Source organism: Coregonus lavaretus (assembly GCF_964263955.1).
Source record: "Coregonus lavaretus genome assembly, chromosome: 15".
Lineage (NCBI taxonomy): Eukaryota > Metazoa > Chordata > Actinopteri > Salmoniformes > Salmonidae > Coregonus > Coregonus lavaretus.
Window position 1 is genome coordinate 19164132 of NC_140002.1, and position 16097 is coordinate 19180228.

Sequence of the window (16097 nt, forward strand, 5' to 3'; positions counted from 1 at the left end):
TAGATCAGAAGTCACCAAAGGACAGCTACCTCTTGTATTTGACACACTTTACACCAGAATCCATGGACCCATGACCTTTGACCCGTTGATTTTTCCTTTCTGCTGTGTCAGTAGATTTTAATGGATTGTTCACAGTATCTAGCACTCTGTAAGGACGGCTTTGTAGGCTTGCCAAAGATTGAATTGAATTTTCATGATTACAAACGGAATAGGGGCTAGTAAATTTCAATGTTAATGAGTTCCAGACGCATCAGATTACAGTCACAGCCTGCTAACGGTACGTAGCACAGAGCTGTGCAACATTACCATCAGAGTGATGCACAGGCAAGTGAGAGCCAAATCATGCTTAATCTCATTTCGCACATTTAAATGTTCCATGAATATGGAGAAGGAAGAGAGAGAGAAAAAAACAGTATGTACCCAATAATGAATGTCTAATTGGATTAATTTCCCTTGCCCCCAAAACACAGGCAATCTGCTCCGAAAACCAGATAGCATAACAATAAACAATTGATAGGATTGTGGGGACTAGCGGTTAGCCGGATTCTGGCTAGTGGGTAATCAGGTTGTTAGTTCAGTGTTGCACAGTAATTAGTCATTAGAAAAGGTGCTTTGTCTTGAGCAGAGCTCTCTCCCTTCTAGATTAAACCCAACCAGATTGTACAATCAGGACAGTATCTACACATAATATGATGCCGGTATCGACAGGTACAGTACTCTGCATTCTAAATTGAGACACACTCAATTCCCATTATCTGTGGTGTGCGGTCTTTGTTTGTGTTACCAATGTGCTGATAGGAAAGTGTTAATGTCTTTTCTGTTTGGCCTTGGCTCTTTCGTTGCACGTCAGTCTGTTTGGCATGAATATCTTATGAAAACAATGATTGTTTTCGCTCTCCTCTTGATAAGTAGGGTTTATTTTGAGAAATCCATTTAGCTGGGCCAGTCTATAGTAATTGAACAGCGGAGTCATGGGCCCAGGCTTGTCACAGAGTCAGATAGTGGGATGAGATTGCGGAAAGGGAGCGAGGCCTTTATAGGGGGAGTGGGATGGAGAATCTGCCGACTCAGCGATGTCCATCAATCCCAACAGCTGGGGACAGCAATGCTATAAAGTGCCCAGGGTCGGAACTTGAACCAAGGCCTAGCAGTGTCATGGGAGACCTTAGTATCAGGGACATATGAGAGAGAAGCACAATATTTTACACAGCTAATGTGGGGCCAGTGAAGCCCAGGGTTACTTTCTTACAATATAAACATGATTGACTAAAAGACTTCTGGGCTGTGTGGTAGATCAATAAATTGTGATAGCTCTATAGCAGTGGTGGTGTTGATGTAGTGAGGGTATAATCTGTGGCGCTCAGTCAACTGTAGTGAATTGGTTACATAGTGTATAGAGTGGCAATAAGTGAAAGTGTTTTACAGACCACTGGTTGATCTATGCTTGCCATGTGACATCAAAGGCAAATCAAATAACCATATACACCAACAAATAAAAAGTATTTCTTACACGGTAGCTTTACTATTCACATTGGTGCACAAATTGCATAATAAAACAAATGTATGTATCATGTAGTGGTGCCAAATGAAGATTCAGCCTCTGTCTTATCTAGCGTTATTTTTACTCTTGAGTTGCTGGCTCTACACTTTTCCCAGCAGCTTCTATGATTTGTATTTCATGGTGTAGCACAAAGTTATTATGCTCACGATATGATGTATACAGCCTTATGTCCCCATAGAAAAGACAAAAAACTGAATGGGCAACTTTTTTCAATGTTACAATTTTTTGTTATAGTGCTTAAACCTAGGTATTGTGGGAGACGTATCCAGAAATAAACAATAAAAACTAGTACTAGTATTATAGTATTCTGTAGTATTATAGTATTTATTCAGTATAGTGTTTCAGCTATTTACAGACGTTATGTCAGTGGTGGCCAGGTTGTTATGTCTGGTGCAGTATGTTTATAAACATAAGTCTGTGTGTCGACCTTCTGGTGACCCCCCTGTGCCGTTGCAGATGCTCCCAAGATCCAGGGCTCAGTGACGATCTACACCTGGGAAGGGAACGCAGCCAACATCAGCTGTGAGGTTCTGGCCCATCCGGGGGCCTCGGTGGTGTGGTTCAGAGATGGCCAGCAGCTGCCTAGCGCTAACACCACCAACGTCAAAATCTACAACACACCAGCCGTTAGCTACCTCGAGGTATGGTACAATAGGGCTAAGATGGTTTAAGTGCCTTTCTCAAGGACGTAACCTCCTGGGATTGACAACTACTTTTTGTGTTATACAATTACCAGATGTTAAAACGCAAGCTCAAACTGGGTAACCCCAGCAGAACATAGAACATATTCCCTATAGTGCACTACTTTTGACCAGAGCCCTATGGGCCCTGGTCTAAGTAGTGCACTATAATGAGATTAGGGTGCCATTTGGTACACAACCCTTGAGTCTGTTCCCAGGACCTGGGTAGACACAGTCAGCATGCATGACCTGCTGTGCTGAATCTCGGGCAGTGAGACTGCCCATTCAAAAGTGAGTTTCATGCCCTGAGTCCCCTGAACCCAGAACACTCTCTGTGGCACAAAGAGGCCTGTATGAGCCGCTGGCACATTTACACTAAGATGCCTGGTTAATGGTGCCACCGGAGGGGCCAACCGCCCCCACCACTTGATAATTATCGAGCGAGACGTGTGCCAGTGATGAGGAACAAAAGGCCCTGCTATCGTCTGGGGTACGTCAGATCACTGAAGGAAGAAGATGTTGTTGATGCAGAAGTGTTTTTTTCTTTTTCTAGGTCACCCCAGATTCCCAGAATGACTTTGGAAGCTACAACTGCACAGCCACCAACGTGATCGGAACAGAGTCCAAGGAGTTCCTCCTGATCCAAGCAGGTCAGTAAACAGGGCTTACTCTGTGATATACTGTACTCAATGATTTTACCAAGATTTATTCAGATTCGTATTCATTAAATTAAATTAAATTAAATTCATTAAATTGATTGTGAATTCATTATGATACTGTATAGCTGAACCAAGATAGCAATAGACATTTGTATTTTAATTTAAATGGAAGGTAAATCCCGTGCATATAGTACAGCCGCCCAGTGTCGTCTACCACACCTCAAGCAGTCTCAACCAATTATTTCTGGAACAGTTCAGCGGAGGCCCACCGTGAAGTTTGGTCTCGATTTTACTTCAGAATGTATTTTTCTCTGTTAGTTTCATACATCACATCTGGAGGTCGACTTACTGTTTTTAGCTTCAAGATTAGTTATTTTTCAGTTGTTAAGGTGAAGTGCCATTGTGATAAAAACATAATGGGTATAATTTCCAGGGCGTTTTCAGACATTTTGGCATTAAGTGCAAATTTATGGCTGCTATTTTGGTGGACTATAAAGCATTGCAGATGTCAAGGGTAGTTGGCCAAGTGTTGTTTTTTGTCGTCTGCAACACAGTAGTGACATGCACTTTAACACCTTTTTTAGTAAAGTGGCTATGTGTGCTTGTGCATGCACCAATGGGAGAACCATGCTTACATTTTTTAAGCTAGTTGTAAAAAAAGAAGAAAAATTCATTAGAGAGGGGAAGATTTGTCTGTTACAAATGTCACCCTGTATCCAGTGCCAGTAAACCATGTGCTTCTCAGAATATCATCCCAACATGTTCTTGAGTGCCTGAGAGTTGCCAAAAGGATTTGGAAGATATAATTTGTATTATTCCATTGCAGTTGGGACAGCATTTCACATGTACAGTGGGGAAAAAAAGTATTTAGTCAGCCACCAATTGTGCAAGTTCTCCCACTTAAAAAGACGAGAGAGGCCTGTAATTTTCATCATAGGTACACGTCAACTATGACAGACAAATTGAGAAAAAAGAAATCTGAAAATCACATTGTAGGATTTTTAATGAATTTATTTGCAAATTATGGTGGAAAATAAGTATTTGGTCACCTACAAACAAGCAAGATTTCTGGCTCTCACAGACCTGTAACTTCTTCTTTAAGAGGCTCCTCTGTCCTCCACTCGTTACCTGTATTAATGGCACCTGTTTGAACTTGTTATCAGTATAAAAGACACCTGTCCACAACCTCAAACAGTCACACTCCAAACTCCACTATGGCCAAGACCAAAGAGCTGTCAAAGGACACCAGAAACAAAATTGTAGACCTGCACCAGACTGGGAAGACTGAATCTGCAATAGGTAAGCAGCTTGGTTTGAAGAAATCAACTGTGGGAGCAATTATTAGGAAATGGAAGACATACAAGACCACTGATAATCTCCCTCGATCTGGGGCTCCACGCAAGATCTCACCCCGTGGGGTCAAAATGATCACAAGAACGGTGAGCAAAAATCCCAGAACCACATGGGGGGACCTAGTGAATGACCCGCAGAGAGCTGGGACCAAAGTAACAAAGCCTACCATCAGTAACACACTACGCCGCCAGGGACTCAAATCCTGCAGTGCCAGACGTGTCCCCCTGCTTACGCCAGGCCCGTCTGAAGTTTGCTAGAGTGCATTTGGATGATCCAGAAGAGGATTGGGAGAATGTCATATGGTCAGATGAAACCAAAATAGAACTTTTTGGTAAAAATTCAACTCGTCGTGTTTGGAGGACAAAGAATGCTGAGTTGCATCCAAAGAACACCATACCTACTGTGAAGCATGGGGGTGGAAACATCATGCTTTGGGGCTGTTTTTCTGCAAAGAGACCAGGACGACTGATCCGTGTAAAGGAAAGAATGAATGGGGCCATGTATCGTGAGATTTTGAGTGAAAACCTCCTTCCATCAGCAAGGGCATTGAAGATGAAACGTGGCTGGGTCTTTCAGCATGACAATGATCCCAAACACACCGCCCGGGCAACGAAGGAGTGGCTTCGTAAGAAGCATTTCAAGGTCCTGGAGTGGCCTAGCCAGTCTCCAGATCTCAACCCCATAGAAAATCTTTGGGGGGAGTTGAAAGTCCGTGTTGCCCAGCGACAGCCCCAAAACATCACTGCCCTAGAGGAGATCTGCATGGAGGAATGGGCCAACATACCAGCAACAGTGTGTGAAAACCTTGTGAAGACTTACAGAAAACGTTTGACCTGTGTCATTGCCAACAAAGGGTATATAACAAAGTATTGAGAAACTTTTGTTATTGACCAAATACTTATTTTCCACCATAATTTGCAAATAAATTCATTAAAAATCCTACAATGTGATTTTCTGGAATTTCTTTTCTGATTTTGTCTGTCATAGTTGACGTGTACCTATGATGAAAATTACAGGCCTCTCTCATCTTTTTAAGTGGGAGAACATGCACAATGGGTGGCTGACTAAATACTTTTTTTCCCCACTGTAGCTCCCGTCACATGTAGTAACATGGGACTGCCAGCACCTTAAAACCGTTATCGACTGATCTCTTCACATGTGGCCCTGTGATTGGATGAATCTGGCACATTTCTCTTTATGATTGGTTGAATCTTTGAAATCCTTGATCCTGATTGGCTACACATCCTGTGGGTCTCCAGGGCCAGGATTAAACCTGTATGTTTCCATGGTGTTGTGTAGATGTGCCGTCGGCGCCCGCCATCGAGCGCGTGGAGCCTTTCTCCAGTACAGCCGTTGTAGAGTTTGAGGAGCCCGAAGCCAGTGGCGGCGTTGCCATCCTCAAGTACCGGGCTGAGTGGCGCATGCAGGGCCAAGACTGGACCGGCAGGGAGTACGACACAGAGGACGGTGAGTCTCACACAGACACAGACACAGACACAGACACAGACACAGACACAGAGACAGAGACAGAGACAGAGACAGAGACAGACACAGACAGAGCAGCCCACCACAAGATTGTAGAAACAAGCCTAGTGTCAGTGCATTATTAATACCTTTCATATTGAGCCTTGGCCAGTGTTCTCTTGGAAGAGACAAATCCACCTCAATGGGACCTGGATAAATAAAGTGTAAATAAAATATAAAGTGAATACTTAGTCAGTTGCACAACTGAATGCCTGAACGCATTTAACCCAATCCCTCTGAATCATAGAGATGCGGGGGGCTGCCTTAATCGACATCCACGGCACCCAGGGAGTAGTTGTTGTTGGGATTTTCCCACCTTGACGGCTCGGGGATTCAAACCAGGGACCTTTCGTTTACTGGCCCAACACTCTTAACCGCTAGGCTATATGCCGTCCATCAAAACCTATGTAGGATTTTGGGGTGGATATTAGAAATGGATTGTCAGTGCGGTCAGCACGATGCACCAAATAACAAATATGTCGGGCTGACAGGCCTACAGATACAGTATCTCCTTCCTGTTGAGTCTATGTGGCCTACAATCCTGCACGTTTCAATTTAGTAGGCTATAGCCTACCCGACTCAAACCTTTACCAGCGCACCGGTTAAACTTGATATGGCCTGCTTATGGTCTGAATGAACCAAAGCCTGAATTAAAGTAATAATTAACTGATAATAAACTGAATTAGCCTATCGTCAACAAATACCTGCTTGCACTTTTTGCTGGCTGTGTATCTAGCTACCGGGTTGTTGTCCTTGTCCACAATGAATCCCAAATCCTTCCAAACCAAACCGGGGATTTCACTCGCGCAACACCTGTTTCCACAATGGTGTAATGGTGTAGGCCTATTTCATAACCTTTCTATTTATTTATACGGTTATGCCTACGTTAGCCATTTTCGCATGAGCTAGGCTAGCCAGGGAATGTACACTTGGCAACGTATTTTCATGTGGGAGGATGAAACATATGTTTCAGCACTACACAAATAATAGACAGTTCCCTGATCCACTGCGTGCATGGCTGGTAGCCTATATGTCTGCCTCACCGCTCACAGAATGTGATTCGCAACACAATACAACACAACAAGCTCCTGGGTTTGTAAAACATTTTTTTATTTTCTTTAACGTTTCCGACCCGCAATATAATTGTTCTGAACTGCGAGCTGACCTGCAGGTTGAAATCATTTTTTAATTCCACCCGCCAGCGGATTTTTTTTGCGGGTCAACTGTGGGGAACCATGGGTATCCAACCTGATGCAGGACTCTAATGTGGGCACATCTGTCGGTCTGTCTGTCTGTCTGTCTGTCTTACTCTCACATGGGATATGTCAGCAGATTGTTGACAGGCTGCTCTGTCAGCCCAGAGCCTAGGGGCCACTTGTCACAGCCCAGTCTGACACACACACACACACACACACACACACACACACACACACACACACACACACACACACACACACACACACACACACACACACACACACACACACACACACACACACACACACACACACACAGAAGCACCCAAACTAAAAACAACTTGGTTTACACACAAGTGACTGCAATTCTGCACACAGACACACACATAACAGCCTGCCAACACACATTTGCACGGTGAAGGCCTGCCAACAAACGCACGCAGATACCTACTCATGGACTAGAAAATACACACACACACACACACACACACACACACACACACACACAGAAACAAAACACAGACAACCTAAACATATGGCATACTCACACACACTCCCCACACACACAGCGTCAAGCAATAAACCTCCCCACTCACTCATTCAAACAGACAAGGGCCAGCCTCTACGCTTGCTCATACACAAAAAAACAGTTGTGCCAACACATCCCCTCTCAGATCACTCTCTTCTCCACCACGCTGTCTTGCTCCTCGACAGAGAGGAGATCACAATAACAGCCAGCACTCTGTCCTACCCTCTGCTCCTCTTAGCAGAGGCCTCCCATCGCATCACTTATCCTAGAGCAAGGTTCCCCAACTGGCGGGCCGCGGATCATTTTATTTGTCCCTCCAAGTTTTCTGAGCAATTTATTATTATTATTATTATTATTCATTTATTGGGGACATAAGACTGTAAAAACACCAGCAAATCAGCTCCAAGTGATTTTAATTTTGGAAATCTGTTCCACGCATAGTAGAGAGATATATGTGATCGTATACAAATGTAAGCAAGGTTTGAAATGATTATGTTTTAGTCAAATATTATATAGGTCTGGGCTTCTTGCGGTCAATCTGTAGTCTACAAATGATTTGTAATTATGTCCGGCCCGCTAACCATCCACTCAAGAAAACGATCGGCCCAGGGCTGAATCTAGTTGATGATCCTTGTCCTAGAGCCATCCAAGACATTACAAGTGGGCTTCATCAGCCAGCCGGGTGACTGGGTCCGTGTCAAGTGTCTTTAATGGAGCTTTCTAAAATCTCATTTTCCTCCAACAGGCCTGAGCATGATCACCATCGTGGGCCTGAAGCCCGAGACCTTCTACGAGGTCAAGATGTCCGCCATTAACGGCAAGGGCGAGGGCGAGAGCAGCACTCCCCTGAACTTCAAGACAGAGCCAGTCCGTAAGTGTTTCCCTCCTTCCCTGTTCCCTCCTGCAGAGAGATAGCACTCACCTGACCCGAATGCTTTTCCTCCCCATCACCACCTCGTGCAGTCTAGCCATCCAGCCGCGACTACCCCCCCCCCCCCCCCCTAAGCCCCCAGTGCCAAATGCATAATGCATCCTCCTTCTGATCTCCCTGAAGGACCAGCCACTCTGCTCCAGGGATGCATTGCCAACTGCCCCCAGCCTGTGTGTCTGTTTGCATTAGCCTTAGCGGAGTTGCCAACAACCGGATTTTCCGGTTTTCAGGGATACAGCTATTTTCAACCTAGCTTCCTTTTCCGCTGAAAACTGGATGTGGGAATTCCACTGAGGCGTTTCTCTTATGCCTGCTACGTTAGGTTAGTTTGCATAGAAAGGTTGGGGAAGGAGGGGTGGGGACCTAAGTTCTTCAGCTAATGGGGGGTGAAAGGGGGTGCCATCCAAGTTTCCGTCCTCCCCCTCCCTTTCACTGGTCCTGGTGACCGTAGTGTCTGTGTGTATTTGTCACTCACACATCACACACATCACACACATAGGCCTACAGTGTTTTACCCAGTGCTGGTGTATTTTGTGCTTCTCTCCTCATGGGATGATGTTGTTTCTAGAGACCCTTCCCTGGCTCTACATACCACCACTCCCAACCTTCAGAGCATAATTCACTAGGTGCAGAAAACATATTGTCTCGTCCCTATCTCTGTGTCTGCATTCTCAGTCTACACATCTCAAACGGTTTCCATTTATTGTAAAGCTAACCTCAGTCTGTGCATTTCTGCAAGCTGTTTTGGTTTTTCATGAGCACAACGAAGGACAACATCTAAGATGACAACTGTAAAAGTTATCAGAGCATAATTCTTTGTCATTTTTAGATTTTCTCTCGACAGGTATTTGATGGATCATTTAATGCTAATGCCTAATCATTGAATGAAAGGAACATCGCTTTAAAGCATCACTCACACTACACAACCCAACCTCAACAACAATTTTGGCAAATGTAATTTGAGGCTGCTATTTTGGTGGATTATAAATCAGTGTAGATGTCGAGGTAAGTTGGCCAAGTGTTATTTTAGTTGTCTGCAACACAGTGGTGACTAGCACTTTAACACATTTGTTAGTAAAGAGGCGCTGTGTGCTTGTGAGTGCACCAATCAGAGAAACATGCTTACATTTTTTAAGCAAGTTGTAAAAAAACAAACACACATCACACACACAAGCCTACAGTGTTTTACCCTGTGCTGGTAAAACACACATTTACTAATTAGTCTGGGCACTGAAGAGTCAATTATTAAGCAAGATTGGCTAAAGAATTTCCCGGATCTTCAAAACTTGTAAAACGTAGTGAATTTGGAGTAAAATAATACATTGTGCCTATTCCAGTATAATGGAATATTACCCCCCTTCCTATAGGTTAACGGTATCTTCAGATAAATCAACACTGAGGGTTTGAATCTCAGATGCAGTCACAAGTAAAAAGAGGTTGTTTCTGCAAGTTCTACCTACTGAAGAATCCAAAATCCAGGCTTTGAAAATGTTGTTATACGTGTAGAGTAGCACGGGCATAGGGGGAACATTCAATCTCAAAATATAGAGATTCATTTACTTCCTGAACAGCTTATAATTGCACCTCTTTTTGGATGTTTTTTATTAAGGCCGCTTTACACATTTAAGTCACTGGATCCAATTTGTAAGAGCTGCGTAATAAAATAGCATAATATTAATATGGTGAGATTCACACACTGTGGTAGCCATCTCAAAACACTGAAGGAATTAGAGAGTTGCAATGGAAAAGCGACCCCATCTTTTATTTTCTCCCTCCTAGTTTGTCAGTCATGCTGAGTGGTGTTGCTGTATGTGGTAGTTATAAGGTTATCTCTAGGTTTATTCAGTTCTGATTCAACACATTTAAGGCATGAATCAGTCTGATTCTGTTTTGCTTCTTGGCACACTTCCATCTGTGCTTTTCACCCTCTGTGCTTCTGTAGCAACCACCCTTAGTTCCCACTTAGATTTACCATTTTTTTCAGTCTGAAGTCTAGAGGGATGCCTTGTCCTGTTACTTCCTCGTAATTTGGAGCATTGAGTACCTTTATCAGATAAACAGTGATCTAAAGTCATAATTCCCTCTTACTCTATTTCATAATGTTCTGAATGTTTTCTTACCTTGAAAGTACTGGGACATTATTTGAAGTCTGTCCAGAATGCTAAACATGCCTAATTGATAAGGTACATTGATTAGGTATGTTTATTTTACAGCTCATGAGCTCTATAAATCTATAAAATATTTTTTACCCGTAATAGTTACAGTGCCTTCAGAAATTATTCACACCCCTTCTCCTTTTCCACATTTTGTTGTATTACATCCTGAATTTAAAATGGATACAATTTAGATTTTTTGTCACTGGCCTACCTACACACAATACCCCATAATGTCAAAGTGGAATCTTTTACAAATTAATTAAAAATGAAAAGCTGAAATGTCTTGAGTCAATAAGTGTTCAACCCCTTTGTTATGGCAAGCCTAAATAAGTTCAGGAGTAAAAATGTCCTTAACAAGTCACATAATAAGCTGCATGGACTCACTCTGTGTGCGTTAATAGTGTTTAACATGATTTTTGAATGACTACCACATCTCTGTACCCCACACATACAAGTATCCGTCCCTCAGTGCCCCCCAGTGAATTTCAAACACAGATTCAACCACAAAGACCAGGGATGTTTTCCAATGCCTCGCAAAGAAGGGCACCTATTGGTAGATAGGTAAAAAAAGCAGACATTGAATATCCCTTTGAGCATGGTGAAGTTATTAATTACACTTTGGATGGTGTATCAATACACCCAGTCAGTACAAAGACTGCAGCATAGCACCCTGCATCCCTCTACTGGCTTTCCTCTGAAGTTAAGCAGGGTTAGTCCCTGGATGGGAGACCAGATGCTGCTGGAAGTGGTGTTGGAGGCCCAGTAGGAGCCACTCTTTCATTTGGTCTGAAAATGAGAAAATATTAAAATGCCCCAGGGCATTTCCCTGTGTAAGGTGGTGTCCTGACTCTCTGTGGTCAGTAAAGATCCCATGGCACTTATTGGGCTTAATTCCCAATCTTACCATCATGACCACCTAATCATCCCCAGCTTCCAATTGGCTCATTCATCCCCTGTATCTGTTCCCCAGGTTGTTGCTGTAAATGAGAATATGTTCTCAGTCAACTTAGCTGGTAAAGTAAGGGTTAAATATACTGAACAAAAATATAATTGCAGCAATTTCAAAGATTGTACTGAGTTACAGTTCATATAAGGAAATCAGTCAATTGAAATAAATAAATTAGGCCCTAATCTATGGACTCATATGGGGTGCAGCCATGGATGGGCCTTGGAGGGCATAGGCCCACCCACTTGGCAGCCAGCCCGACAAAAGGGCTTTATTACAGACAGAAATACTCCTCAGCACCACCCCCACCCCCCTCAGACGATCCCGCAGGTGAAGAAGCCAGATGTGGAGGTCCTGGCCTGGCGTGGTTACACGTGGTCTGCGGTTGTGAGACCAGTTAAACGTACTGCCAAATTCTCTAAAACAATGTTTGAGGCAGCTTATGGTAGAGAAATGAACATTAAATTCTCTGGCAACAGCTCTGGTGGACATTCCTGCAGTCAGCATGCCAATTGCATGCTCCCACAAAACTTTAGACATCTGTGGCATTGTGTTGTGTGACAAAACTGCACATTTTAAATTTATCCCCAGCACAAGGTGTATCTTGTGTAATGATCATGCTGTTTAATCAGCTTATTGATATGCCACAGCTGTCAGGTGGATGGATTATCTTGGCTAAGGAGAAATGCTCACTAACGGGGATGTAAACAAATACAGTGGGGAAAAAAAGTATTTAGTCAGCCACCAATTGTGCAAGTTCTCCCACTTAAAAAGATGAGAGAGGCCTGTAATTTTCATCATAGGTACACATCAACTATGACAGACAAAATGAGAAAAAAAATCCAGAAAATCACATTGTAGGATTTTTTATGAATTTATTTGCAAATTATGGTGGAAAATAAGTATTTGGTCAATAACAAAAGTTTCTCAATACTTTGTTATATACCTTTGTTGGCAATGACACAGGTGAAACGTTTTCTGTAAGTCTTCACAAGGTTTTCACACACTGTTGCTGGTATTTTGGCCCATTCCTCCATGCAGATCTCCTCTAGAGCAGTGATGTTTTGGGGCTGTCGCTGGGCAACACAGACTTTCAACTCCCTCCAAAGATTTTCTATGGGGTTGAGATCTGGAGACTGGCTAGGCCACTCCAGGACCTTGAAATGCTTCTTACGAAGCCACTCCTTCGTTGCCCGGGCGGTGTGTTTGGGATCATTGTCATGCTGAAAGTACCAGCCACGTTTCATCTTCAATGCCCTTGCTGATGGAAGGAGGTTTTCACTCAAAATCTCATGATACATGGCCCCATTCATTCTTTCCTTTACACGGATCAGTCGTCCTGGTCCCTTTGCAGAAAAACAGCCCCAAAGCATGATGTTTCCACCCTCATGCTTCACAGTAGGTATGGTGTTCTTTGGATGCAACTCAGCATTCTTTGTCCTCCAAACACGACGAGTTGAGTTTTTACCAAAAAGTTCTATTTTCGTTTCATCTGACCATATGACATTCTCCCAATCCTCTTCTGGATCATCCAAATGCACTCTAGCAAACTTCAGACGGGCCTGGACATGTACTGGCTTAAGCAGGGGGACACGTCTGGCACTGCAGGATTTGAGTCCCTGGCGGCGTAGTGTGTTACTGATGGTAGGCTTTGTTACTTTGGTCCCAGCTCTCTGCGGGTCATTCACTAGGTCCCCCCATGTGGTTCTGGGATTTTTGCTCACCGTTCTTGTGATCATTTTGACCCCACGGGGTGAGATCTTGCGTGGAGCCCCAGATTGAGGGAGATTATCAGTGGTCTTGTATGTCTTCCATTTCCTAATAATTGCTCCCACAGTTGATTTCTTCAAACCAAGCTGCTTACCTATTGCAGATTCAGTCTTCCCAGTCTGGTGCAGGTCTACAATTTTGTTTCTGGTGTCCTTTGACAGCTCTTTGGTCTTGGCCATAGTGGAGTTTGGAGTGTGACTGTTTGAGGTTGTGGACAGGTGTCTTTTATACTGATAACAAGTTCAAACAGGTGCCATTAATACAGGTAACGAGTGGAGGACAGAGGAGCCTCTTAAAGAAGAAGTTACAGGTCTGTGAGAGCCAGAAATCTTGCTTGTTTGTAGGTGACCAAATAGTTATTTTCCACCATAATTTGCAAATAAATTCATTAAAAATCCTACAATGTGATTTTCTGGAAAAAGAATTCTCAATTTGTCTGTCATAGTTGACGTGTACCTATGATGAAAATTACAGGCCTCTCTCATCTTTTTAAGTGGGAGAACTTGCACAATTGGTGGCTGACTAAATACTTTTTTCCCCACTGTATGTGCACAACATTTGAGATAAATAAGCTTTTTTGTGCATATGGAAAATGTCTGGGATTTTTTATTTCAGCTCATGAAACATGGAACCAACCAACACTTTACATGTTGCATTTATATTTTTGTTCAGTGTAAAAATAAAGGAAGGAAACCACTCAGGGATTTCTCCATGAGGCCAATGGTGACATTAAAACCGTTACAGAGTTTATTGGCTCTAATAGGAGAAAACAGAGGATGGATCAACAACATTGTAGTTACTCCACAATAATAACCTAATTGACAGAGTGAACAGAAGGAAGCCTGTACAGAATAAAACATATTCCAAAACATGCATCATCCTGTTTGCAACAAAGTTGGGCCAAAGCAATTCATTTTTTGTCCTGAATACAAAGTGTTATGTTTGGGGCAAATCCAAGACAACACATTACTGAGTACCACTCTCCATATTTTCAAGCATAGTGGTGGCTGCATCATGTTATGGGTATGCTTGTAATCGTTAAGGACTGGGGATATTTTCAGGATAAAAAAGAAATGGAGCTAAGCATAAGCAAAATCCTAGAGGAAAACCTGGTTCAGTCTGCTTTCCTCCAGACACTGGGAGATGAATTCACCTTTCAGCAGGACAATAACCTAAAACACAAGCCAAATCTACACTGGAGTTGCCTACCAAGAAGACAGTGAATGTCCTTGAGTGGCCAGGTTACAGTTTTGACTTAAATCTACTTGAAAATCTATAGCAAGACCTAAAAATGGTTGTCTAGCAATGATCAACAACCAATTTGACAGAGCTTGAATAATTTTTGAAAGAATAATGGGCAAATTATGCACAATTCAGGTGTGGAAAGCTCTTAGAGACTTATCACTGCCAAAAGGTCCTTCTACAAAGTATTGACTCAGGGGTGTGAATACTTATGTAAATTAGATATTTCTGTATTTAATTTTCAATACATTTGCTAAACTTTCTAAAAACGTGTTTTCACTTTGTCTGTCATTATGGGGTATTGTGTGTAGATGGGTGAGAAATAACATGTTTTTATTCCATTTTGAATTCAGGCTGTAACCCAACATTATGTGGAATAAGTGAACTATCCCATTATCACTGTTTGTCATGGTTCATATTTCATTCTGAAGTGACAGGACAGTCACCTTCTACCATTCCGTACATTTCTGTTCTAATTGTTTCTGTTTCTTCTGATTTTGTTCTTCATCTTTACCCATCTATTTCTGTTCCATTGGACTTCTCAGGCTATACTTTCACAAGTAAGTTTCTCATCTCCCTGTCTTTGCTGCCTTTTCTTTGACTTTTGTTTTCATTTCATCTATTTATTTTAAACATTTATTTCTGAAATCTATGTAAAATACTGAATTAACTATTGGTAGTCGTATAGATGAAAAAAAGTATTTTCAACGGACAATTGAATTTGCTTTGTTTCGTTATCTCATTGAATTAAGAATCATTGCCTCAAAGTTTTGATTGGGGCATTTTGGTAGAGTATTTGCCTTCAATAAATTAAAGCACTCACGCAATAACTCTTGTCTCATAAACATTTCCAGACGGCATACCATTTCATTACTCTAACTTGGACTCAGGTTTGTTTTAGTCGTATTGTAGTTTCTAAACAGACTTTGAGCTTGTAATACATGAGTGACCATGTACCATAACAATCCCATAGTTCCATAGCTCATTTTTAGCCACTTGCTTCTCCCCTGTGCATCTTGTCCCCTCTCCCTTTGTACAGTGAACTGATTGACCCCTGATTGACTCCAAATAGTCACTCAGCCCTTAGCCAATTGTACAGATACTCAGTAATTAGTATGAACATAATGAGCAATAACAACATGTTGGACAGTGTTATTGCCCATACAGCAGTGTTTACAACCAAATACAAAGAACTGAACTGCATTATCAGCCAAAGGGAAATATAAATATGCAGTGCCATTAGTTTCTCAATGATGACTCATCGTTTATGTGGCACAATATAAATATAGCCTGAGATATCGGCAACAGACAGGATCCAGCCTTGGTTGGGTCTGATGGTTTATTGCCGTTGTTAAAGGGATACTTCGGGATTTTGGCAATCTGCACCCAGTATGAAGGAAATTAAGTGGTACTTTTGTGAGCCAATGCTAACTAGCATTAGCACAATGACTGGAAGTCTATTGTATCTACTAGTATGCTAGCAGTTACCATAGACTTCCAGTCATTGCACTAAGAGAGAATGTAAAAATTGCCAAAATTCTGAAGTATCC

At 42.4% G+C, this 16097-nt stretch overlaps 1 protein-coding gene across 1 annotated transcript in view; it reads left to right on the forward strand.

Annotated features, from left to right (window-relative positions):
* LOC311142420 (neural cell adhesion molecule 1-like) overlaps positions 1-16097 on the forward strand; it is a gene marked incomplete at both ends in the record, with an annotated part of 315519 nt that overhangs the window by 257928 nt on the left and 41494 nt on the right. The window contains 6 exon segments of the mRNA XM_084178065.1: positions 2018-2202; positions 2795-2891; positions 5553-5720; positions 8248-8373; positions 15093-15107; positions 15402-15437. Of these exon segments, the coding sequence (XP_084034191.1) occupies positions 2018-2202; positions 2795-2891; positions 5553-5720; positions 8248-8373; positions 15093-15107; positions 15402-15437 (627 nt within the window).